At 43.4% G+C, this 23,758-nt stretch overlaps 4 protein-coding genes across 6 annotated transcripts; 1 reads left to right on the top strand and 3 right to left on the bottom strand.

Moving 5' to 3' along the window:
• Positions 1–54: 54 nt before the first annotated feature.
• LOC133169537 (matrilin-3-like) lies at positions 55–5,931 on the bottom strand. 3 transcript variants are annotated; one of them, XM_061301823.1, is made up of 12 exons: positions 5,635–5,931; positions 4,293–4,967; positions 3,039–3,158; positions 2,848–2,967; positions 2,561–2,680; positions 2,305–2,430; positions 2,111–2,230; positions 1,898–2,017; positions 1,686–1,805; positions 1,482–1,601; positions 796–895; positions 55–702 (listed from the first exon to the last, which is right to left on the bottom strand). In XM_061301823.1, exons 1-12 carry the CDS (start codon positions 5,885–5,887, stop codon positions 648–650), a joined length of 2,049 nt encoding a protein of 682 aa, XP_061157807.1. In that variant the 5' UTR covers positions 5,888–5,931; the 3' UTR covers positions 55–647. The 3 variants fall into 3 exon arrangements, with proteins under 3 accessions (XP_061157807.1, XP_061157808.1, XP_061157809.1); XM_061301824.1 differs by having other exon boundaries at positions 796–892; XM_061301825.1 differs by having other exon boundaries at positions 4,389–4,967.
• A 1,053-nt stretch (positions 5,932–6,984) lies between these two features.
• On the top strand, positions 6,985–10,474 carry LOC133169530 (G-protein coupled receptor family C group 6 member A-like). The gene is made up of 6 exons (XM_061301799.1): positions 6,985–7,174; positions 7,248–7,536; positions 7,806–8,609; positions 8,909–9,112; positions 9,176–9,299; positions 9,446–10,474. The coding sequence occupies exons 1-6, from the start codon at positions 7,011–7,013 to the stop codon at positions 10,366–10,368; spliced, it is 2,508 nt and encodes an 835-aa protein (XP_061157783.1). The 5' UTR covers positions 6,985–7,010; the 3' UTR covers positions 10,369–10,474.
• A 176-nt stretch (positions 10,475–10,650) lies between these two features.
• On the bottom strand, positions 10,651–14,376 carry odc1 (ornithine decarboxylase 1). Its single transcript, XM_061301798.1, has 11 exons — positions 14,229–14,376; positions 13,401–13,536; positions 13,197–13,325; positions 12,954–13,127; positions 12,702–12,874; positions 12,407–12,623; positions 12,172–12,255; positions 11,920–12,082; positions 11,713–11,828; positions 11,419–11,633; positions 10,651–11,345 (listed from the first exon to the last, which is right to left on the bottom strand). Exons 3-11 carry the CDS (start codon positions 13,287–13,289, stop codon positions 11,210–11,212), a joined length of 1,371 nt encoding a protein of 456 aa, XP_061157782.1. The 5' UTR covers positions 13,290–13,325; positions 13,401–13,536; positions 14,229–14,376; the 3' UTR covers positions 10,651–11,209.
• A 2,834-nt stretch (positions 14,377–17,210) lies between these two features.
• On the bottom strand, positions 17,211–23,741 carry nol10 (nucleolar protein 10). Its single transcript, XM_061301954.1, has 21 exons — positions 23,584–23,741; positions 23,345–23,390; positions 23,180–23,278; positions 22,941–23,018; positions 22,817–22,854; positions 22,591–22,727; positions 22,443–22,508; positions 22,268–22,328; positions 22,023–22,108; positions 21,841–21,919; positions 21,575–21,724; positions 21,353–21,419; positions 20,930–20,982; positions 20,688–20,814; positions 19,650–19,729; positions 19,415–19,513; positions 18,860–18,952; positions 18,631–18,789; positions 18,216–18,535; positions 17,987–18,089; positions 17,211–17,727 (listed from the first exon to the last, which is right to left on the bottom strand). Exons 1-21 carry the CDS (start codon positions 23,647–23,649, stop codon positions 17,578–17,580), a joined length of 2,157 nt encoding a protein of 718 aa, XP_061157938.1. The 5' UTR covers positions 23,650–23,741; the 3' UTR covers positions 17,211–17,577.
• Positions 23,742–23,758: the final 17 nt, after the last annotated feature.

Genomic DNA, 23,758 nt, shown 5'->3' with positions numbered 1-23,758 from the left:
AAGAGGGTGTTTTTTCTAAATGGCATGTCAGAGACGCACAAATAATTCATGATGATAAATGGTTTAAGAATATTTATTCAAGAAGCACCAAGTCACTAAAACATTTCTTGTACATGGCATCAGTTTACACATCATCAGTACAAAATCCGAAATTCTTCACAACCATCTAAGTGACAAAAGCAGAAAATACAGTACTTACAATGAGCTTACTTTGAATAGGTTACATAAACAATTGAACAGGGCTGAGGATAATAAAAGTTCAGCCTTTCTCCTTTAAATGTCTACCTTAACTCCAGCCATAAATAAAACTAAACTATATATTGAAACGTGTAACTGAGCCATGTACAGGCAGGCCATCTACACGCGACTTGATCTTTTCTCGGTTTAGTATTGCTGTGATCCAATGGAGTCGAGCAATCGTCAACAATGACAATGTTATGCTCACACATGTGGACCTCTGAGAATAAACCTGCTGAAAAAACAATGAATGCATTGACTGAATGACCACATACATGAATGTAAATATCGGGGTTTTAATATAAAACCAAAGTGCTATTAGTGTCTTTTTCTATGACTTCAAATAATTCCACGGGAAAGTTACAAAAGTCTACAAATTCTACGCCGGTCCCGTGACATCATCGCAGCTCCTAATACTGCTGCTGGTCCTCAATCTGGTTCATTCGTTCTGAAAGGTCATCCAGTGGATTAACGGTTAAGAAAGTACGACTGAAAACAACCGGAGAGGTAAAGCTGTGGAGGACATTCTTAAAACTACGAGAGGACCAAAGGATATGTCTTCGGCTCAAGTCTTGAATGGCCGTCTGCACTTTCTTCTGGAACAGTATCTGAGCTTCACACTTGCAGGCATCTTGCGTTATTTCACTCCTCATTTCTTCTGAAAGAATTAGAAAAATACGAGCAGTCAAAGCAGCGTGGGATTGTAATACGTCATGCAGCGTGATGGAGAAACACATGACGCACCCCAGTTCTTTTTAAGCCTCTGCAAACAATAATCAAGAGTTAGCGGTGATCAGGATATTAAAAATCATTTCGATGGAATGGGTAAGAAACAATCATGATCACGTGATCCGATTCATTCGATTAGGAGATTCTGTTTGAAGATATTCATTTGGAATGGCTACTGCATGTTCATACGGCATTTCAAGTTGCAGTTCACATTTGTCAAAAAACAAGAAAGTTTAATCCAATGCTAAAGTCTTCTCTATGAGGTCACACCACAAAGGTCCTAGTGTCCACTTCATTATGGAGCAGTGCTAAAATATCCATAAAGTGGCGTTGGGACATTGTCGTCATGGCTTCAGCAAACTGCTCACTTCTGCAAAAAGACAAACACTGTCAAATTGTCCAGTCGTGTCCCCCTTTTGTGATACACATAGTGAGCAATTGTGTGACTGGTGAAGGCGGAGCAAACGTTTAGATGTCGTAACAGTACCGCATGTCGAAAAAGAAAACATTCTTACGTGAGCACGTTCTCCGATCTGCATTCAAAACGTAGCCCGTACGACACTTGCAAAGGAACGAATCTCCGCTGTTGACGCAAATATGCTGGCAGTTGTGTCCAAGAGCACAAGCATCCGGACCTAGGAAAGACACACTCCAGCTTCTAAGGAACTCGAGTGCTCATCATTGCATATGGGAAAAAAAAACAAGTGACAGTTTCTTACGTGAGCACGTTCTCCCATCTGCATTCAAAACGTATCCCGGACGACACCTGCAAAGGAACGAATCTCCGCTGTTGACGCAAATATGCTGGCAGTTGTGTCCGAGAGCACAAGCATCCGGACCTGGAGAAAAGACACCGCAACGTCAAGGGCTCAGTTGAGGAAACCATATGACGTATCCAATCCTCACTTCATAAATTAAACCAATTTCTTACGTGAGCACGTTCTCCGATCTGCATTCAAAACGTATCCCGTCCGACACTTGCAAATGTACGAATCTCCGCTGTTGACGCAAATGTGCTGGCAGCTGTGTCCAAGAGCACAAGCATCCGGACCTGGAAAAAAGACAGCCCAACTTCAAGTGCTCAGTTGAGGAACCCATCTAAATGGTGAAATTCTCACTTCCTAAATGACAAAGAGTTTCTTACGTGAGCACGTTCTCCCGTCAGCATTCAAAACGTATCCCGTACGACACGTGCAAACGTACGAATCTCCGCTGTTGACGCAATTCTGCTCGCAGTTGTGTCCAAGAGAACAAGCATCCGGACCTGGGAAAAAGACAACTTCAAGTGCTCAGTTGAGGAAAGCGTATGAAATGCAAAAGAAGTTCCCAGTTCCTTACGTGAGCACGTTTTCCGATCCACGTTGAGTACGTATCCTACTTGGCATCTGCAGTAATAGGAATTGCCATTGTTGACGCAGATTTGCTGGCAGTCATTCCCTCTGGCACACGGATCTGTTACGATACCTGCAAGATAAATGCTCACCTCAGTGACGGAACAGAACAAATCATCGCCGTTGTATTTCGAATGCACTTGAAGGCGGGCAGGCAGGCAAACCTGAGATGCATCTCCATGTCTAAAACCAAAAGTTCTTACGTGAGCATGTTTTTTTGTCTGGATTCAATGTATATCCAGGATGACATTTACAGATGTAAGAGTCGCCATTGTCGACACAAATGTGTTGGCATTCGTGTCCATCAGCGCACGGATCTGAACCTGGAACGAGACGTGGGGCAAATTCCCCCGACGCCGAGGATTTGCACGTCATGACGCCGATAGAAAGAAAATCTTTGAAATTTGGGCTGCTGCACAGAAACTGCGGAGGTCAGCAGAAAATAGAAGACAGCAAATGCGGAGATATCAAGCAAATGTGATGTATTTACGTGAGCATGTTTTCTGGTCTGCATTCAGGACGTATCCCAACGCGCATCTGCAGACGTAAGAGTCACCGCTGTTGACGCAAACATGTTGGCACTCATGTCCCCGGGCGCAAGCGTCCAGACCTGCAATGAGATGGTCTCACATTGTGACCGGGTTGCTTTGAATCAAGGTGTAGAAACGGGAAGAGTCTTACGTGAACACGTCCTCTTGTCTGCGTTCAAGACGTAACCAGCCCAACACTGGCAGTTGTAAGAGTTACCGTTGCTGACGCAGAGCTGCTGGCAAGTATGCCCGCGAGCGCATGCGTCCACTCCTGGAAGAAAATGTCTGATTGGCTTAAATCGACTTGATTTTATACTCAGTTAGTATTTAGTAGTCAATCCAAAGTATTGATTGATTAGGCATGCAAATTGGTGATGTTGCTTTGGAGAGTTCACCATCTCACCAGCAAAGACATGCAACAGATAGTTAGTGTCAAATTTGACACAGACATTTGACATGACCCCCGCCCGACCCCCAACATGCACCCCCCCCCCCCCCCCCCCCCCCCCCCCCGCAAGCAAATGCCGCTACCACAAAGGAAGCAGAGCGACTTGCGTGAGCAACCAATTTTGAGTGCTGCTACATTTTGGAATGACAATTTGGCTGATATTTATTTTCTTTTGTCGATTTGAACATAATCAAGCCTGTTTTTTTTCCCCATTTCACAATCCGTAGCAGCACTCACATGAGTTAATGGTGCTAATAAGCGGCTGGGCTGGTCAGATGTTTGATATGATTAACAAACAACTTCATCTATGGCATCGTTGATCGCCATATTGGATATTAATGAACATGAACACAACAAATAACAATAATAGTCACATCATACTTGCTGAAACTCGACTATTTTGAAAAATGAATTCAAGGAATTTGGAAGAGGACTTAAACGGCTTTTGGTATTTTATAAAAGATTAGTTTTCAAGTAAAACCTTAAGTAAACACAGATTTGGCCTGGCAGGATTAGCCATTAAGGCTGATTAAAAAAAAAATCCAGCAGCCCGAGTTTAATTCCTGCACAGCTTAGCGTGAGCATGAGCAGGGCATGAGTAAGGGCGTTCGGCAAAACCTGCAGCTCACTTTGCCAAGAGCAGCACAGACTGTGAAAACTAACAGGCAGCATCATATTCCATTCGGACCACTTTAAAGTTCCCCAAATTGCCGGATCCGGGAGTGATCCGAGCTTAGTCTTCTTCTGGAGGATGGTTAGTACTTGGGCCCATGAGGAATGCATTGAAGTACAATAGCGTGTGTGTCTGTTAGTGAACATGGAGGACCATCCAAACGCTTACCTTGCCCTTTTGAAATGATCAGAGGAAGACTGCTGAGCTTTAAATGGAGCCTTGTACAATATGGCGCTGCCCATTAATAATCACCGTTTTTATCAAGAAGGATCAATCTGACATACCGTGTTTTCTCTTATCGTCATTCTCATTTTCCATCCCGTAACCGTCTTCCCTGTCAGTTTGCGTTATTTCCAAACCACTCTCCAGATCATCCTTACCACATAAGGTTTCCCTAAATTTGCCCGTCAGCTTCTCGATGACACCGTACGTCTCCACGTAGAAGACGTGGTCCTCTAGAGGCTGGCTGGCCATGAGGCGCAGTGAGCCCAGATCTGCCCGGTCTACTCCCACCGCGTAGATTTCAATGCCGGACGCCCGAGCTGCCGCTGACACCTCTTCCACCTGGTCCTGGGGTCTCCCGTCAGTTAGTATAATGGCCACTTTGGCGATGTTGGGGGAGCCGATCCGGGCCCCCGCCTCTGCGATGAAAGCTTTGTCCATGGCCGCCTTAATGGCTACGCCAGTCATGGTGCCAGAAGCGAGAGGCTCGACCCGGGCCAACGCGTGTTTTAAGGCTTGCTTGTCAAAATAGGTGTTGAGATAAAACTCAATCTTCACTGTGCTGGCGTAATTGACGAGGCCCACTCGGGTGGCATCGGAGCCGATCTCCAGGGTGTCCACCATGTCTATCAAAAACTCCTTGGCCTTTTCAAACTCGGCGGGCCGTACGCTGCGGGAGCTGTCGACGATAAAAACCAAATCGATGGGCCGGTTCTTGCAGTTTGATGACGACGTTACTGGAAAACATTTGAAGGGAAAAACAAACATGTTCAAGGAACAGGACAAGGGAATACGTAACGCTCGCTTTGATTTCTTTTTTTCAGACAATATGAAGCATTAGTTCCAAACATTTGGGTTGTCTGAACCTCAAATGTTGGCTTTGCGTGCAAGATCCAGACACAAAAGAGCACGAGTCGAGTCTGGAACGGACAACGAGTGATAGGAAGAAGAAATACCGCAAGCAATTCTGTTCATCTAATTTTCCAAAAGTGGTACCTGTGGCAGTTCTGCTGGATACAGGAAAATTGGGATGTTGAGCATACAGCTGAGAAGCATGATGCTTTTCTGCTTTGTGTTGCTGATGAGAGGGCCCATAGTGATAAAACCTGGAATTAGTGTCAGCAGCTTTTGAAAGAGGGAAAGGGTAGAGGGAGGTGAGAAGCTCAGCTTTGACTCATGCCATGAAGAGAAGAAAGATCATGCAAAAGAACGCAACTCTTTTGTGAGCAGCAAAAAAGACTTTATTTATTAGACAGTAAAGCACTTCATGCCAAATTGTAACTTAACAATATTTTAAGAAAACAAACGATGCTAGTGCAACATGCAATAAGCAGCAAACATGCAAAAGATGGTTAAAATAATAAGAAAGGAATAAAAATAAATTAAAAAGATGAAAAAACGTACTTGCCGAGATGAGGTTCCGCCGTCCCTGAGGCAAGTAGTTGTTGCGCGCATCCTGTCGAGGCAACCTCCGAACGCTTTGGTCGGCCTCTTGGGAAATTTCAATGCTTCGTGCTTTCTCAGAGGCTTGCTCAGTAGATGTGACGTTCTCCAAGCTGGCATTGACCCTTGGGGACATCTGTGGTGATATCTTTCCCAGGCTTCCTGGAATCAGGATGCTAATGACACAGGCCAGTCCCCAAATGAATGAGCTCATGATGCCCGTTGGCGATACTGCTTACCCTTCACTCTGTACCTCCGTCTGGTTTTAGCCTCTTATAGGATGTGGTCCATGGGGCGTGGACTGTCTGAGGCCCAGTCCAGGATAAGGAGGAGAAAGGGCAGGCACAAACTTCTGGAGGTGCAAAATGGAGTAACCTCACACAAGTCCTAGCTTCCTTTCATTTTTACTTTTTAGTTATAAATAAATATGACTACAGTATTTAAAAGAATCAGGACTAGTCATACTCCTAAATTTTGAGTTATGATTCTAGAATTAGCAATCCTTAATGTTGCAAAAGTTGTTAAAGTTATAAAATGATGACTCAATTAATCAGATGTGAATCTGGGGAAGAACATACTAATATTTGAGTTGTATTTTTGTGCAGTGCCTCTATTTGCAAAAATGATATTTATAACATGTCCTCTCAGGATATGTTAGAGTTAAAGTCCATTTATCACACTGACAAGGAATCATGATAGAATTCATTTAAAATAATCATTAACATTGTCAGAAATTGCCTTTTTATAATTCTAAACAATCAAGATACTTACAGCCTGTAAACATTCAATTTGTAATTTCTCTAAATAGGACAAAAAAATGTTCCCTGCATTCCATTGAAAGAATGGACGCCATCACGTTGCAATGAGTCGATTTTTTTTGCACACTTGAACTAACCTGAACTAACAAATGTTGATGTCATCATTAATGTTGCCTGCAAAAAGTATTTTGTTTTCCAAAGTTTAGTTTAAAATGTTTCAATTCTGACCTCTACTGGACACTTTAGTGATTTTTTTATTTTTCAAACAGATATTTCAAAAAGTTAAATAAATGTTTTATATACATATATATTTTATTTTATTTTATTTTTATTTTTTTAATTGTAAAGCCTTTAATGATCTGCCTTCACGGGCCACATGAAATGATGTGACCCCGGCCGGGGCCTTGCTTTTGATACCTGTGCTTTAGCTACCTGTTATTTAACTTCTGCATGACACGACCGAGTCTCTCAGTACAATCCATTGTCTTGCCAAGAGAGGAAGTGACAATAAAAGGCTTTTGTCCTGGAATCTGTTCATAGTTCAGCAAGGGAAGCACATGTAAAGGCACATTAGTTAGAATGTTGTTCTTTAGTGTAGTTGTGAGTATAATGGCTGTGGTCCCATCAGAAGAGCACAATTTACTAAATGCATACCTTCCAGGCGACATCATTATTGGAGGACTTTTTCCAATTCACTTACAAACGAACAGAACCTCAATCCCTGCACCTATCTCCTGCAGCCAGTAAGTACAACCTCATTGAAGTACGTATGTATGCACCTGATACGGATATTATTATTCTTTCTATCTTTTCTAGCTATAGCTACCAAATGTTTCTCCAATCTCAAGTGATGATATATGCCATTGGAGAAGTGAACCAACGCAAACTTCTACCAAACATCACGTTGGGTTACCACATCTACGACACATGTGCCGATGTCACCTTAGCCATCAGGGCCACTCTGGAGCTTGTGAAGGGCTGGTCTGACCCTCAAAGATGTAACGCAACGTTAATGCAACCTAAAGTGATGGCAGTGGTTGGTGAAAGGTTTTCCGAGGTTTCAATCGCAGTGTCTCGGATTGTCGCTCTGGCTTCGGTTACCCAGGTTAGTCGCCGTTGTAGTTTCAATCACGCCCCATTTCCAAAGTCAAAAGATTTCAATGATGAGTGAAAGGACGGCAATTTGCAATTTTGGTCCAGATTGAATAAGATGGTGGACGCACAAGGTTTGTTTTTGCAAACTAAAATGATGTGGCGAGGGCCAGACGGGTGCCCAAGGCATTTGAGTTTGACCCCTGAACCTTGAAGTGAAATACTTATTTCAAACCCGTCACAGCAATACGTACTAACACGGATGATTGTTCCACAACACAGATTAGCTACGCATCAACGAGCGAGCTTCTCAGCAGGAAGTTGAAGTTCCCCACATTTCTGCGAACAATATCCAGCGACGAATATCAGACAAAAGCCATCGCCGAGCTGGTGAAACAATTCAACTGGAAGTCGGTGGCCATCGTAGGCAGTGACGATGAGTACGGGAAGTACGGTAGCGATCGCCTTTCGCAAAACGTCAGAGAGCTGAAGGATGTCTGCATTGAATTCATCGACATTCTGCCCGATTACTTCTCCAAGAACGATTCCAAAACCCACAAGAGGCTGGCGGCTCTTGTGGATAACATCAACAAATCAACTGCTGAGGCCATTGTGATGTTCACCAAGGGTCCAAATGTTGACCTTATACTGAAGGCTGCTATTCGACACAAGCTGAACAAAACATGGATCGCAAGTGATTCCTGGTCCACCTCGACAACGCTAGCTACTTTGCCTGGTATTGAGATGGCCGGCCAGGTATTTGGATTCAACTCCAAGCGGAACACAGTGCCCGGATTTAAAGAGTACCTCATGTCCAGGTTCAACAAAACAACCAACGCCATCCTGGATTATCACTTGAATCATTACCCGCTTTGTTCCAATGGGTCAGACAGAGGTTGTATATTAACAAATAGCATTCAAGAGACTGGTCAATGTGTGGATATAAAATGCTTGGCCAGTCATATGGATGAAGATGAAACTTATAATATCTATTTAGCAGTACAAGTCATCGTTGAGGGGATCAGACGCGTCATGGAATGTGACCATGAAAAGTGTCAACGTCAAAATGACTTCACAGCCTTGGAGGTAATGGGTGTATTTTTGCTTTATATCTGTTGTACGTTCTTCCTGAATTATTTTATGTCGCTAAAGACGCAAACAGTGAAATGTCATAATAAGCCGCATCGGTGAATTCAAGCCCTTCTCAATGTCAACACGTCAAAAGTCTCTCAAGAGAGAAAATGAAAAAGATTTTCTTCATTCTTCTCAAGCACAACCGATCAATTCGTTCCTCCAGAGCAATGCCATTGAAAACATTTGTCAATGCAAACGCGAGCGACTCTTATTTGTCAATACTTAACTTTTGCTCCTCTTTCTTTCTGTAGCTTCTCATGGAGATAAAGAAGGTCAACTTCACTGTGGACACAACCCATTTATTTTTTGATAGTAACGGCGACCCCAGTTTAGGATATGACATTTTATACTGGGACAAGACACAAAATGAAATCATCAAAATCATTGGAGAATACTGGCCAAATGGAAAAGTGGTGGTCCCACAGGACATGGTGCGAAAAATGCATAGTGTAAAGGTAAGTTTTCATCATGGGCCAAAGGTCATGACTACTTTCTGATTCTTTGGGCTTCTTAAACAGTTAACAGCTTACAATTGCTCTAAAACATGCAAACCTGGACAAGAATTGAAGAAGCAGAATGTAAAGTTGCAATGCTGCAGTGATTGCGTTCCATGTGCTGAGGGAGAATATTCGACAGGTCAAGGTAAGTGGAGAGGTTTCGTCTCACCCCTAGAGGGCGTATGTTTCTTCAGAAAGAGTTAGAATAATATGCTCAGAGCAGATGAAACAATCATGTCCATTTTTTTCAAGGCGGTGTACTTACTTTTTTTTTTTTTTTGGCTCCTTCAGGTGCAGAGTGTAGACGCTGTAGAGACAACGAGTATTCATCTCCGCAGAGGAATGAATGCTTGAAGAAAAAAATGGAGTTCCTGGTCTGGTCGGATCCCTTCATTATCTTGTTGAGTATTTTGGAAGCCTTGGGCATGATTCTAACACTCGCGTTTGCCGTCTTGTTTGCCATGCATCGTGGCACTCCCGTTGTGAAGGCTGTGGGAGGCTACTTGTGCTTTTTGGAGCTCTTTTCTTTGCTAACGTGTTTTGGCCTTACCTTGAGCTTTCCGGGGAAACCCACAGCGGCCTCCTGCATGATTGGCATGCCGCTCTTTGGAATGGCCTTTTCTCTGTGTATCTCCTGCATTCTGGCAAACCTCTTGCAGATACTCGTGGGTTTCCAGTTTAATTTGAAGACCGAGTCCTGTTTGAACAAGGTCAACCAGCCCGTGGCTGTGGTGGCCCTGATATCTGGGATCCAGCTGGCTTTGTGTGTGCCGTGGCTCTGCCTTTACCCTCCATTTCCAACACAGAGGAATTTAAGCAGGACCATCCTGTTGCAGTGCAATAAAGGCTCCACTGAATTCTTCATAGCCATGTTAGCCTACAATGCACTATTGGCCCTTATTTGTTTCCTGTTTGCATTCAAAGGGAAGCAGTTGCCAGATCTGTACAAAAATGCAAGTTTGATCACCGTTAGCATGCTGCTGTATTTGATTGTTTGGATCCTCTTCATCCCAATCTACATCCATTTGTTTGGGGCGTACCAACAAGCCATCGAGAGCGCTGCCATTCTCATTTCCAGCTACAGCATTCTTTGCTGTCACTTGGCGCCCAAGTGCTACATTATGGTGTTTAAGAAGGAACTCAATGAGGAGAAAGCCATCGTGGAATACATCAGGAAGCATTATGAGAGGAAAGGGATTGCTCTTGTTAAATGATTCAAACTCACACACCTCTGTTGAAGAAAAATAAGAGTGATCATGGATAGAACTTGACTCAGGCACTTGTTTGTAAAGGTAATAAATAAAATTCTATGAAAATTAACCAATGGAAATTAGATGTTCAATTTTAATTGCAGTCCAACAGAATTGAGAACACCAAAACTGATGACAAAAAAAGATGTTTTCCCTAGAAGCAGTAGCACCATTCAGCCACGAGACGGCGCTATTGTATCATTTGCCTTAGGGTTATACACGTCGCCAGAATTAAGCGTCAAGAAGTTTGAAGACAGTTTTTTATTCAACAAATCATTCGGTTCTGCACCACTTTATTACAAAAATACAAAACTTCCACAAGTTTCCATAGGAAAGCAGCATGAATTTGCAATCCCGTTTGTTTTACAACCTCCATGTTCTGCGTTCTCCAGAAAATAAGCACAACATTTAAATTAAATGATCTGAGGAGGAGAGAGGCAGTAGTGTCTTTTGAGTCCCTGTGGATAAATGGTATAGGTTAAGAGTTATTTTTAACACACTACATATGAATTAAAACGATTGGTTTCAGCAAGAAGTTTGATGGAAACAAATCTGCAAATGTTTAACCTAACAGTATTTTTCACATGGAAAAAGATGGAACCATTCAACATGCATTTATAGCAACCCTTATTTCCTAAAACCATCCAAGCAACCAGCTAATTATTCCCCTCCACATAGAAATGTTTGCAACACTATTTCCCTCTCTCCTCCAAATAACTGGCCGAGATTTGTCACAAGACGGAAAGTAACCCCCGCAACTGTTGCTTTGTTAAAAGCAAATGATTTCTTTTGAATCATGTTGCCTTTAAAGCACACGGGCCTGAGCGGGCTTAACGGGAAGCTCCAAGTTGCTCTCTCTTCCGCAGCAGGCTGGAACGTCAAGTGTGCAGGTGCCGGCAGGAAGCGGCAGGCCCTGGGAGCAGATCTGCTGCACATGTTGCCTAGATCAGCAACATGACCGCAGATAAAATTAGCTTCTGTGCCGCACCATACATTCAAGTTTGTAGAACTCACCAAGCTGGCCGCGAAATGACATAGTGAATGTCGGGCTTCTGGAAGCCATTGAACGTGGAAGAAGCAGCCACAGTGTAGGCCCCCATGTTCTCAAAGACCAGCCAGTCGCCAACGTGCATGTCGGGCAGGTTACACTGCTCCACGATACGATCAAGGCCATCGCATGTTGGGCCCCAAATACTGCAGGGATACATGGCCTCATCTGGCTTGGACTTCTAGGAACGTATAGCAGATAAAAATAACACCGTTGGGTGTCATCTTCTTGCCAAATGGTCGAGTTTGCTTTCATCTTACCTTGTGCAAGGTTGGCAGGCAATGAGCGTGGTCATACAGAATACAGTTGAAGGATCCATACACTCCGTCGTTGACATAGTACATGAGACTTCTGTCACTCGTACCTTCATCTTCCTCTGTCACAAAAATAGGAAACTCAATTTGACCACCCAGACGAGAGGTCACAAATAGCAGCGCATGTCTGGGGGGGGAAAACTGCAAACTTACCATCAGAACCCGACTCGTCATCCATGAGGACCTTTTTGGCGATAATGTTAACAACCAGGGTGTAAGCGGAGGCCACATAAAAGCGACCCGGTTCTGCAATGATCCTCACACCGCTGTCGGCAGGGAAATATTTGTCCAGGGCTGGGTTGATTACCGCAGTGATCTACATAGTCAAATTATTTTGCCAGGTAAATAAGACACCTTTGGCAAAGTCGACGCTCAAGAACTTTTACGACAAAAAAAGAAAGATACCTCTTCAAATTTGAGCTCTGTGTCTTCGGAACCAGGAAAACCCCCTCCGATATCCAAAAGGTTCATGGAGAAGCCCAGATCGTGCTAGAAAAAAGGTAGGGAGTTCATTTTTAAAATGCACTTCACTGGACACAATTAACAATCAACAGACACCACATCAAGACTCAAAACTTTCAGGTCCTCACTTGACATCAGTTGGATCTCGTATCTAGAGTGTATGAAAGTCTTCACTCACCCCGATATCAAAGACGCAGCGGGCATCTGTAATGGCTTGCTTGTAGGCCTCAGCATCAGTGCAGCCGCTGCCGACGTGGAAGCTGACGCCGATCACATCCAAAGCCAGTTCCTTGGCCTTCTCCAGAAGCCCTCGACATGCTTTCAGTTGGGCCCCAAACTTGATGCTGAGGCGGCAAACCGCCTTGGAGTCGTCGGTGGCAATACGCAGCACCAACCTGGGAAAACAATGCAAAAAAGGAGTTGAGGCCGAGACCACTAAGGCAAACCTCAACGGCGTTGAGTTGACGTCATACTTGGCACTGTTATGACAGCGAGCGACTTTCATCAGCTCCATTTCACTGTCGAAAGTCATCATCTGGACCCCGTGGGCAGAAGCATACTTGATCTGAGACACCTGCTTGCAAGGGTTGGCGTAGATGATTCTGCTCGGATCTACTCCCAGAGACTGAACCAGCTGGATCTCGGTCTGGGGGAGTGATAGAGAAACAAACATTTGGTCACTGCTGAAAAATCCATCCGCGTGTCACCTCTTTCCCAATCATCACCTTGCTGGCACAGTCAAAACCAGTTCCCAGTGAAGCCAATGTTGTCAAAACAACACTGCTGTCATTACACTTGACCGCGTAGAAAGGAGAGACACGAGGAAGTGCCCTTGCCCAACGCAAGTGTTTCTTCAAAACATCCCCCAGGTCACACACATAGAAGGCATCCCTGTCATCCTGCAAGATGGGAGAGATGCTTGGACACACATATGGGCAAGCACGTTTATCCTCAAGACAGGAACTTACCGTCATGGATGACTCATTGATCTTCTGCTCGACAATATCTTTGGCAGAAAAACCCTCCTCAAGGAAAGAGAAATCGACCTCGGCCGTATTCATGGTTGCAAGAAGCCCTTTAAACGGTCACTCAGAAATCTGAAAGAGTGTTACGGTAATTGTTAAGGTCAACGACTGTGCATGTGGCCCAAAAAAGGTGAGTGCAGCACTTACTTGAATACAAAGAGATGGAATTTCTTTGGGTGCAGGAGACCCAAGGTGGCTCACCAGTGAAGTTAAAACCCTTTAAATAAGCCTCAAGGCCAGGGCCTGTTGAGCAAACAGAGTGAATTCTCCTGGAGTGATAATTCTGAGAAGAGAGAAGGGATTTTTACAATTAACAACTGTAACAATATATGCAGTCTGTTTGACCAAATAGCTATTCAAATAAGGCTAACAAATGTACATTGATGAGTTGTGCAACATCGCAATAGTGGAAAAATACCTTTACTGAGTCAGTAGAACTCGACACGCATTTAAAAAAAAAAAAAAAAAAAAAATTGGCTCCGCCCACGATCGATTCCCTCCAATGGCCGAAAAGCCACGCCCTTTATCTTTGACCGACATCAAAACGAACAAATGGAAGATGAACGAATTACGTAAACGTCACTATGCCGGTTCCGTTTTCTTTGCCATGCGGCTGATGTCCGCTTAACACGAGAGGTGATTTTAGCCGTGACTCACATTGCACGTTTCATTACAGGTATTAAGAAAGAAAAGGAAAAAAAAAAAAACACGTCATCCTCATCAGGTTAACGCCTAATTCGCAATACGTGTCCACTGACCGTTAACTAGCTAGCAACAAACTGCAGGCATCCAGTAACAGTCATGCTTAAACTTTCTAATCGATCCTCACATTTCATAATGCTTGATGATCAGTAAACCATCGAATTTAAAGTGGGTGGGAAACGTCACCACAGGGGGTGTTAAGAACCCATTCATTCTCACGTGCTAGCTCAAATGTCCGTGCAACAAAAAGACCCAAAAAACAACACTTCTTACCTTAAAAAGCATTTACAAAGAGTTTGTCCATTAGACCCGCTGGGGTGTAAAAAAAAGAAACGTTTTTCCTGCAGACACCGGAGCCGCAGCCTGCGATCGTCCTCTCCTTGGCCGAGACTGAAGGAGAAGTGGAAGCAGCGGATGTCCCGTCCTGAATTTATAGGGAGCTCGTTGCTACGGCAACATAGCCAGCTAAAACCGGCCTCCCATCCACGTTAGAACCGGTTTGGACTTGTCCCCCCCCATCAACATGGTGGAAGAAGGGGACAATATATTAGCGCTTTTTTTTTTTTTTGGTGATAGCTGATGAAGTGATGGGGTTGAGATGTTCTCACTTTGCGCTTGGGCACGTAAGCACAATCTCGCAAGAGTTGGATCAAGCATGGCTCATGTTTTGTGCTTGGAATATGCAGTTGGGAAGAAACGTCTTCTTTTATTTGCTATCATTGCATTTTGACATATTGACCCCATTCCAGTTCCATCCCAAATCAAACATTAGATTAGCTAAGTATTTCAAATAAGGTGCAGTAGAATAAATATTTGCAGGCGCTACTAGAATGCTAATTATAAATATAGGGTCATAAAAATGCAACATAGTGTCAGTATAACCAGATATAGGATAGGAATGCAGCAATTATATGCAGATATGGACAGTAGATGCAGCTAATACAGGTGTTGTGGTCCTGCAGGATTCAGAAGAGCTCAGAGGGATGACAGGGGTGTTGTGCTGCTGACCGAGTTCATGGCGATCACAGCAGAGGGGAAAAAGCTTTTCCTCACTCAACTCGTCTTGACCCGAAGAGTCCGGTATCGCTTCCCCTAGAAGGAAGAAGAGTAATTGCATGTGTTGGAAAGATATCATCTTACTAGACCTTTGATTGCTTGAACATATAAACACACCACATGGAAACTCAAATGTTTTGAATTAAAAACAATCAATAGTGGCGAGTTCAGTTGGTTAGCCAACGCTCTCTATCAGTAAGTGAGGGTGGCTGCAGGAAGTGTGCCCGCAATTGAGCACTAATGAATTTGCAAGCGCATCTTTGGTGTGTTTTGGTTCAAATCACAAGACCAGTAATGATATAAATAGTAAAACCAGGATGAGGTGATTCCCCTCGCCTCTCTCTCTACTCTTCTCAAGTCTTGACCTGTGTGACTTGCTAGTAAGGATCGAAACGTGGCTTACGCAAGGATGCATAAAAGACAAGGATGACAATCCCTAGAGAAATGCAAGAATATTGCAGAACCTGGCTTTGCCATTTTTTCTTTAGCTCTCACTTATCAACATGAACAGTCCTTTGATGGAGTAAGTGCACACACATTTTACAGCTGATCCTTTTAATGGGCTTTTTGTCACGTTCCGTAGAGCGGCTGTCAACAACGTCAGGAGTGCTTCGGTTATCCTGTTAAATCGGTCAGCGGGTCAGAGGTTAAAAATGACAGCAGGTAAAAGCCAGTAAGTCTTGACCTCATTGTAGTTAAGCCCTTGACTGGCCCAGACTGCTACTTACAAGACAGCAACTTGTCTGGCTGGCGCTGGACCCAAATTAGAATTTGTTATTTGTGGTGTTTATTCACTGCTTTGACTGTGATCCATTTATCATGTTGAATTGAATGCTTGATTTGCATGCAGAGCCTCAGGCAGCATGGATAACTTAATCCAATTAAAATTCTCTGGATACAACATACTTCACCCAGATAGCCACTCTTAAAAACAAGCAAACGTGACTGCCAACCATTGTTCAGTTGTATTAAATCTGCAAACATTGTGTTGACAGGGCTATTTATTTCAACTAATAATAGGTTGGCTGGGTTATTGTGATGCGACAACTGTTATTCCAACAATTAATGCGCTAAATTAGTTGTTTTTATTTGTTTTCATTACGTTAAACTTGTAGGAACTGGGGGAAAAAAACGATTCAAATCAATTTCAGACATAGTTGAAGCTTCCCAACCAGCCCAATTCACTCCAATAAATAATAGATATTAGCTTTATTTATTTTCTATTGATTATATTGGCCTTTCCTTTAAAGGTTGAATTCTTGGGAGATAGTTTGCTTGGCAATGCATTGACAGAAAAAAAAAATGGACCTCATTTTCACAGGGACATTTTTTGCGCCTTTCTGGTAGGGTGGTCTGAAAGATCAGCAAACTGTCCACATCAGCACATTTGACTGCTTTGATCCTTTTTGGAGAAAGAACACAGACTGACGTACAGCTTTACGGCTTCACTCTGAACAGTAGGGCCTGAAAAAAGTGGAGGGAAAATTAAAATAAAAAGAATTCCAGCGATGACCTGCACAGACATTTGACAAGTTACTATGAAAAGATATTGTCACGATGTCAATACTTCATGTCATGGCTTTTTGACTCAATTACAGCTGGGAAATATTGAATTAGACGAGCGGCACGGTCCAAAACAAAACCTCCTCATTGCCGATTAGGTTATGTGGTTGAATGGCGTGCAGCGCACTTCCAAATTCCATTAAAAGCCTCATCTTTTCCCATATTCTTTGTGCCAGTGCAGCTTGACCCACTTCTTGCAGACGACAGTCTGTCTGTCGTCATGGTGAAGCACAGAAAAGCAACCGAATTTCCCAATATTTTAGATGCATTCTGAACTAATCCATATTCACTTCTTGATCAACTGCATACCTTACATGAAAAGCTGGCGCTTTGTTTTTCTACACAATGAATTCCTCATTGACATGCTCGTCAAGTTAAGCATGATGGTAATGAGTGTGAGTAGGGGAGGTCCAGGCGTGGTTCTACACTCCACGAAAGGAGTTCACGCCACCCATTGCATTGGGGGAGGAGACACAAGCAGTGAGTGAGTTTCCAAGAACTGCAGTTGATGGCGGCGGGGGGAAGAGAAAACACATCACATTTCTCTCCTCCCCTTCTTTCACCGCTGACGCAAGTAGGTGCTTAACTGCAACAAAGAATACCAAGTCTGGTTGGCAAAGAGAAGAGGCAAAAGTATTTGTTTGACTTGCTCCAGGAGCCTGGATTTAGTTCGGGCACTGAAAACAATACAGAATATTTCATCGAACCTTCGCAAATAATTATTGCAATATACAGTCAGTCCGGGAAAGAAGATGAATCTCGAAATACAGCTCGGTCGGTTAGAAAATGATTCACAAATACTATGATGAAAAAGGCATTGAAAAAAATAAACGCAAATCGTCCACCAAAAAGCGTTTCCCATGATAAAATAACAATGAGATTTTTATCCTTGGTCACTTGACACAAGAGCTATTAAAAACCGCAATCTTCCTCTATTTCTGACATCTGTTTAATCGGTGTAACTTTGACCTGCGGCCGGCAGCTGCACATGGGTCTTTGGTGCTCAGTGGCGTCCCCTTCCTCTTCCTCTTCCTCTCCCCGCAGCCCAGCCCCTCCCGCGGGCGCTGCTTAGGTGTCCCGCCGAGCGCCTCAGCTTCTTCCTCTCTTCGTGGTGGTCCCGTTCCGCCTGCTGCTGCTTCTGTTGCCGTTCAGACTGCCACAGACACACGAGGCTTGTTATTTTGTTTTGTTTTATCCAAGTACTTGGCGGACGTCGGCAAATATTGGTTCAGAGTTTGGGCCAGATTGTCTTCTGGCTCTTTGGCCTTTTCTTCACCACTGAGAACTGGATGGAGCCAGAGTCGAACTAAAAATATCACTCATTCAACAGCATCACGGCAAATCATTGCAAATTAAATACCACGGGGTATTACTTGTGTAATCTGTGACCGATTTGGAGATGGGCCATTTACCTTTTTGAGTGTAAAAGTCAGCTGCTTGCTGCCCACTGTGGTGTCAGCCATGCTGCTGGTCCCAGAGTACTCCTCTAACTTTAGTCGTTCCTCGAGGGATGTCCTGAGGTTCACACGCACAAACAAACGTTTTCATTGAGCACGGATAATAAAAGCGCATTTGTAGTATTTCATGCTGATAAACTTTGTATGACATTCCGAATCAAATCCTTGAGGGAACAGGACGTACTTCTGTAGCTTCTGCTTGCGGGAGAGGTCGTTAAAACCGCGGAACTCCTCTCCGCTTTTAATCTGATAGAACTGAGGCTGGCTCGTTGTCGTGTTCTCAGCCGCGGCGGAGTTTTTCTGCCCTTCGTGGCTTTTGCTCTCCAGCAAGACTGTGTTGCGGTCGGCGTCCTTTCGTCGCTGAAGCCGGCGGTCTCGGTCCTCCTGCTTGAGCAATCTCCGCTGCTCCCTCACCTCTTCCACCCAGCTCTTGTCATCATCTGAGCTTTCCTCAGAGCTGACTCGACCCTCCTGCTCCTCCTCCTCCTCCTCTCCCTTGGCCTCCTAAAAACGGTGGTATTAATATTCTTGAAGGCATCTCAAGCTGCATCGTGCACTCGTTTGCATCCTGCTCAACCTTTAGCTAAGCGCAGCATCACCTGAGAAGCTAGTAGCCGCAGCTTCTTCTTCCTCTTCTGGCTGACTTTGGAGACGATGGGGTTGAGCAGACGGAATTCCTCGCTCTTCTCGTCCACCTGGTAGTCTGGGTTTTCAAACATCACCTTGAAACGGTTGTCGCCTAAAATGGTGGGTAGGGCCTGCGATGGCAAAATGGCAAAATGAAAAGGAGGGATTTGCTGACAAATGCTGATGTCAAAATGCGACTACCTTGCCCTTCTTTTTCCGGGAAGCCAGGTCCACTTCGTCGTCGCCCTCCTCCATCAGCTTGAGAGCCAGCTCCTTGTTGACTTTGGGCAAGGCCTGAGTCCGGAACATTTGAGAGACAGAAGATTGTTTGCGATGGGAAAATACTTTTCATGTTGCTCTGGCTACATTGATGCTTGAGGGCAAACAGTCTTTGTCAAACATTAGATGGAGATTTTCTATTCTGGAAGAGATGGCAGTGGAAGGCATTCTTAATACAGTTAGTTGTTATGAGTCAATGTGAAGTCAAGTTTTTTCAGCAGATGTAATTTCACACTCCGGCACATAGGTTTTTTCCCCCACCCCAATAAATTTGATTACCGGAAAATAGCAGCTTCCGAAAGCAAAAAAACAAAACAAGCCAGAGCTTTGAAACAATAGTTCTTTTTTCCATCTTTTTTTTTTTAAAGCTGTGAAGTTTGTTTCTTCAAATAGACATTTGGCACCCTCTGGTCAACAATGTGGTTGAGCTATAAACACCAACTGGAAGAATCTTGTCATGCTGTCGGAATTTCTCACCTTAACCTGCACTCTCTTGGTCCTCGTCTCGTCGATCTTCTGCCGGATCTTGTCCTTGCGATACTCCTCATACGCAAAAGGATTTGCCATGCTTTTGACCTGAGAATAAAAAAAAAAAATGGCCAAAAGTTGACTTGCATGTCTCATTTAAAAAAAAAAAAAATGTTGACCAGTGTTATATTTCCAACATGATTCAATTACCAGCAAAGCCTTGGAATGGAATACTGCAAGGTACCTTATGATACAGCCTGATATCCATGAAATAGCCATGCATGTACGCCCTCAGGAGGGACGACCCCACCAGGTGAGACAAACCTACGCAACAAGAAAAACAGAGCTAGCAAGCATTTATTTTGAAATAATGATATCGATGTTCAATGTCTGTTTTGAAACAGAACAGGCACTAAAATACAGAAGGGAAGCTGTTAGTTCTTGAAAAGAAAATGTCTTAGACTCAGTGTGCTGAACGTTCTTCGAATCCTTCACGGATAACTAAATTGACTCACTAATATTGTGGCTGAACAGTGGCAAAAGCATGTAGCTTCAAATTTGCTAAAGGCACTTTAAAATGAATAAATTCTGCTGCGTCAGTCCCTCCTTCCCCCCCAGCCATTCACATGCAACGATTGTGCCGCATTTTTCAAGCCGTTGAATGAAGGCGTTCTCCCACTCTGAAATGACTCAATCTTCCAGAAGAGTCAGCGTGCATTTGCTGCCTCACGTTCTTTACTTAAGCTTACGTAACAGGCCACGTTAGACAGCCTCGGTAAATCAACACCACTGCGGCCCGCCGTTATTCGACAGCAGCCAACCACTTCTTTGCTACTTGTCATTTGATCTCTTTCCTGCTGAGCCTGCATTCCAATGTTCATTCAACCCTTCCACAGGGGTACAACCCCCAGCCCTCCAGACTCCCTCCCCCACGCTCTGGACTTCTTTCAGCCAAGGCCTCAGAAGCTCTGCTCAGCCACCTGTGATTCATCCAAGAGCTTCATGAAGAAGTTTCACAAAAAGCACATATTTTCTTGTTCTTCTACCATGGTGGCCAACATTAACGTACTGTAGCGTAGTAAGTCTAAGTGTTCATCAAAAACAAGGCAAAGGTATGATTCTGAAAAGTACAATGTAAGCCACCGAAACATCATAGTTCAAAGCTTAGCATCGCATTTGAATATAGAAACCACCAAAACCGAATGTAAATGTACGGTACTAAATAGAAGCATTGATTCTTTCAAGTACAGCTTTATAGAGAGAACACTCCGACAGATCTCACCCAAATTATCCAGGTCCTTGCGGGTGACAAACTTGTAGTCGTCATACACGGTGCACTCTGGGCTCTCCTCCAGCTCTTCTGTCAGGTTGTCAAGGAACGAGCACCAACGAGGCGCTGGGCCCAGCGCCTGAACCCACACAAACGCTCAGGTCAGGTCACATTGGTGACTCGACATTATATTACATGCACAACATATGGCTACAAAGAAAAGTGTGGGATGTACACTAAAAAAATGCACTCACTGGGATATAGAATGTGTTCATCTTTGGATTTTCATTGGCAGTGAACACCATACCTAGAAAACACAAACAGAGACGGGCTGAAAACAAATGCAGCAAAGCTTGTGCATACGCAGTTTGGTCACAGGTTGAAAAGTTGCCGTGTCTGTAAGGTATGAGTATGACATTTTTCTGACTGCCAAAGTGTATGGAATTCTTTTGGTGACAGACAATGAATGTGCTTTTCAACCTGACAAAATGATCGGGTAAAATAATAGTATTAACCAAACCTACAAGGGGACATGGCACCATCTAGTGGTGAAAGAACACAGCACAGACACATTCAAGTGAAAAAGAAATTTGACTAGAGGCTTTCTCAGTTGTTAATTCCTTTTGTTTTGATTTATAAACACAGGTCATACAAAGATACTGGAAGAGTATTCTCACCTGAGTGGGGGTACATGCAAACATCGTTAATGTTGCTGTCAGGCTGGATGGAGGAGAACACCTTGCCCTGTGGTGAGCACAAGAAAATGTGCAGTCTGTGATTTTTTTTTTACATCTCATTTGAGTGACATGAAAAAAATGACATCTGCAAACTTGCAGAATCACTCCTGTTATTAGTATACAATGAACTTCTACACATCTACTGTTCTACTCATGTCTTACAGTGTCTTTGTTCCAGATTTTTAATATTTTAGAGTCCGCTGACACAACCAGGTCCATCTGATCATGGAAATTGAGAGACTTGATGGGGAGGTTATAGAAGTGGTCTTTCACCAGCAGCGGTTGGCTGGAGCGCAGGTCATACAACAGCACCTTTGGTGACAAACGCAATGGTCTTTCACTATTTGAGATGTGCAAGGGGAGGTGAAGATACATTCTTTTACTGTAAGGCCTCTTAACATCAGCCATTGATGGATATTCTCGCATACCTGTCCCGTGCTGGTGCCCACTGCCATAGTGAGCGAGCCGTTGAACTTCAGTGCACTAATTGAGGGCAAACTCTGAACTCTGCAAACAACACAATGAACGTGACAGAATGGTCACATCTAATTAGATGAATGACAAAAAAAAGAAGACAGCCATCTATTCTGAGCAACAGCTGGTTACGTACTCCATTCCTTCTGTGAGGCTGCTCAGCGCACAGTCCAGAAGGCCCACTCGCTTCCGCACACGAGGGTCCCAGCATTCCACCTTTCCCTAAAAACCAAACAAGGGATATTACCAGCTCAAGAAATTTGAATGACTTCAGAAACAATTCTATTGTGGCAATTATCCTTCTGAAGAGCGTCTTCCTGTGTTAAATGAATATGCAAGTTGGAATAAAAGACGTTTTTTATGAAATGAGAATAAATGTACCTCAGATGTTCCACTGGCAAACAAATGATGGACAGGGTTGATATCACATACGGTGTGCTCCCTGGTTGTTGTCAAGGTAAAAATAAGATGTAAGAGAAAGAAGAAGCATTGACACTTAATGCAAAGATTCAGTGTCAACAATTGTTTTTACGAGTAAATGCTTTGGTACACTCACACGGCATCTGTTTGAAGTGAGTTGAGGAAGCGACCTTGTTCAAGATTCAGTCTGTAGATGTCTGAACTGGATGAAAACATGTACAAGAACCATTAGAATGGGTCTGAGTTGTGTCTCGAAATCTGACGGCTATCGAAAGTTTACTCACCTACAGCCAACGAAGTAAAGGTCACAAGAGGGGTAATGGTAAGAAAAATCCCGACCAAATTTTGGAATCCGTGTCTTGTAGTAGTGACCGTGCTGGGAATGAAACTCCACATAACGGTCAGTGCGCAGAAACACAAGCTGAGGACAAAAGGAGAATAACAAAACAAGGTAAGATCAATTACACGTGTAAAACAATAACACCATCAAATTAAATATTCCAAAATTACCTTTGAGTAGTCATCAGACAGTATGTCAAATGTCACAACTAAGGGAAGGACAGAAAACAAATGAAAATGTGGAAGTTCATGGAATGAGCATTAACAAGATGACATTATGGGATTTTTTGTTTACCATCAGAATCCAAGCAGCGTTCAAACTTCAATGAAAGATGGTAGGTGTCATAACATCGAATCCTTGGCTTGTAAGTCCCTACAAAGATCATGCAGATTAGGGCTGGGCAAGCAAATTTCATCATGATTTCACTTTTGTATCTTCATGATCATAATGCCATTTGATTGGATACAGTATGGCTGCAGCTTTTGTCATGTTTATATTTAACATGTTAAAGAACTTCTGCTTTTGACCATTACCTGCTGCTAGAATGAACTGTCCATCCCTGGAAACCTTTATGGATGTGCACACTGTGGGCATCTCAAAGTCCTGGATGAGCTCAATCCTGCGCTGGATGTCTTGAAAGTACAAAAAATAAATCTGAACTTTTGGAGGACATGCTTATTATTACATGGACAACTTACCAACATCGCTCTTTTGCAGTTGTCTTTTCTTACGGTCTGACAGCCACTGGATGTTCAAAGAAATGTTTTTTAATACACCGATGCTTTGATCCATTGTTAACATGGAACTTGTTTGACGGATAACATTAGAAACTATGAGAAATGAAGTGAACACATTTCCAAAACATTTCCAAGTGCAACACATTTTCAAAACAGTGTGGATAGCTGCTTAGCTACAAATGTCAACTTGTGCTTCTTACCTCTGGAAGTGACTTTCCATAGCTTAAATTATAAATTTTGACATCGTTCACACTTGATATCTGCATTTTGAAACTTTGACAAAGCGGCCGATTTCACCTAAAACACCGGTGAGCTGCACACAACGCACGTTGTGCTACCGGAAGTAAACGTACGTTTCGCAAATGTGTCCGTCAA

Source organism: Syngnathus typhle, linkage group LG16 (assembly GCF_033458585.1).
Source record: "Syngnathus typhle isolate RoL2023-S1 ecotype Sweden linkage group LG16, RoL_Styp_1.0, whole genome shotgun sequence".
In the NCBI taxonomy this organism is placed as follows: domain Eukaryota; kingdom Metazoa; phylum Chordata; class Actinopteri; order Syngnathiformes; family Syngnathidae; genus Syngnathus; species Syngnathus typhle.
The sequence above is the reverse complement of the archived record's forward strand: the minus strand, read 5'-3'. Positions and strand labels throughout refer to the sequence as shown.

Bases quoted from the DNA above. Each gene is read 5' to 3' on its own strand.
- LOC133169537 (XM_061301823.1), bottom strand. From the start codon at position 5,887: ATGAGCTCATTCATTTGGGGACTGGCCTGTGTCATTAGCATCCTGATT. The intron at 2,968-3,038 runs GTAAGACTCTTC...ATCTCATTGCAG, and splicing joins AGACAAGAGGACGTGTTCAC to GTCTGGACGCTTGCGCCCGG. The intron at 896-1,481 runs GTAAGAATGTTT...TAATTCTTTCAG, and splicing joins AGATCGGAGAACGTGCTCAC to AAGAAATGAGGAGTGAAATA.
- LOC133169530 (XM_061301799.1), top strand. From the start codon at position 7,011: ATGTTGTTCTTTAGTGTAGTTGTGAGTATAATGGCTGTGGTCCCATCA. The intron at 7,537-7,805 runs GTTAGTCGCCGT...TCCACAACACAG, and splicing joins CTCTGGCTTCGGTTACCCAG to ATTAGCTACGCATCAACGAG. The intron at 8,610-8,908 runs GTAATGGGTGTA...TTCTTTCTGTAG, and splicing joins ATGACTTCACAGCCTTGGAG to CTTCTCATGGAGATAAAGAA.
- odc1 (XM_061301798.1), bottom strand. From the start codon at position 13,289: ATGAATACGGCCGAGGTCGATTTCTCTTTCCTTGAGGAGGGTTTTTCT. The intron at 12,256-12,406 runs GTGAGTGAAGAC...CCTTTTTTCTAG, and splicing joins GCTGCGTCTTTGATATCGGG to CACGATCTGGGCTTCTCCAT. The intron at 12,083-12,171 runs GTATCTTTCTTT...TTGACTATGTAG, and splicing joins CAGAGCTCAAATTTGAAGAG to ATCACTGCGGTAATCAACCC.
- nol10 (XM_061301954.1), bottom strand. From the start codon at position 23,649: ATGCAGATATCAAGTGTGAACGATGTCAAAATTTATAATTTAAGCTAT. The intron at 22,855-22,940 runs GTAAACAAAAAA...TCCTTCCCTTAG, and splicing joins ACGCTGCTTGGATTCTGATG to TTGTGACATTTGACATACTG. The intron at 22,509-22,590 runs GTGAGTAAACTT...GTTTTCATCCAG, and splicing joins CTTTACTTCGTTGGCTGTAG to TTCAGACATCTACAGACTGA.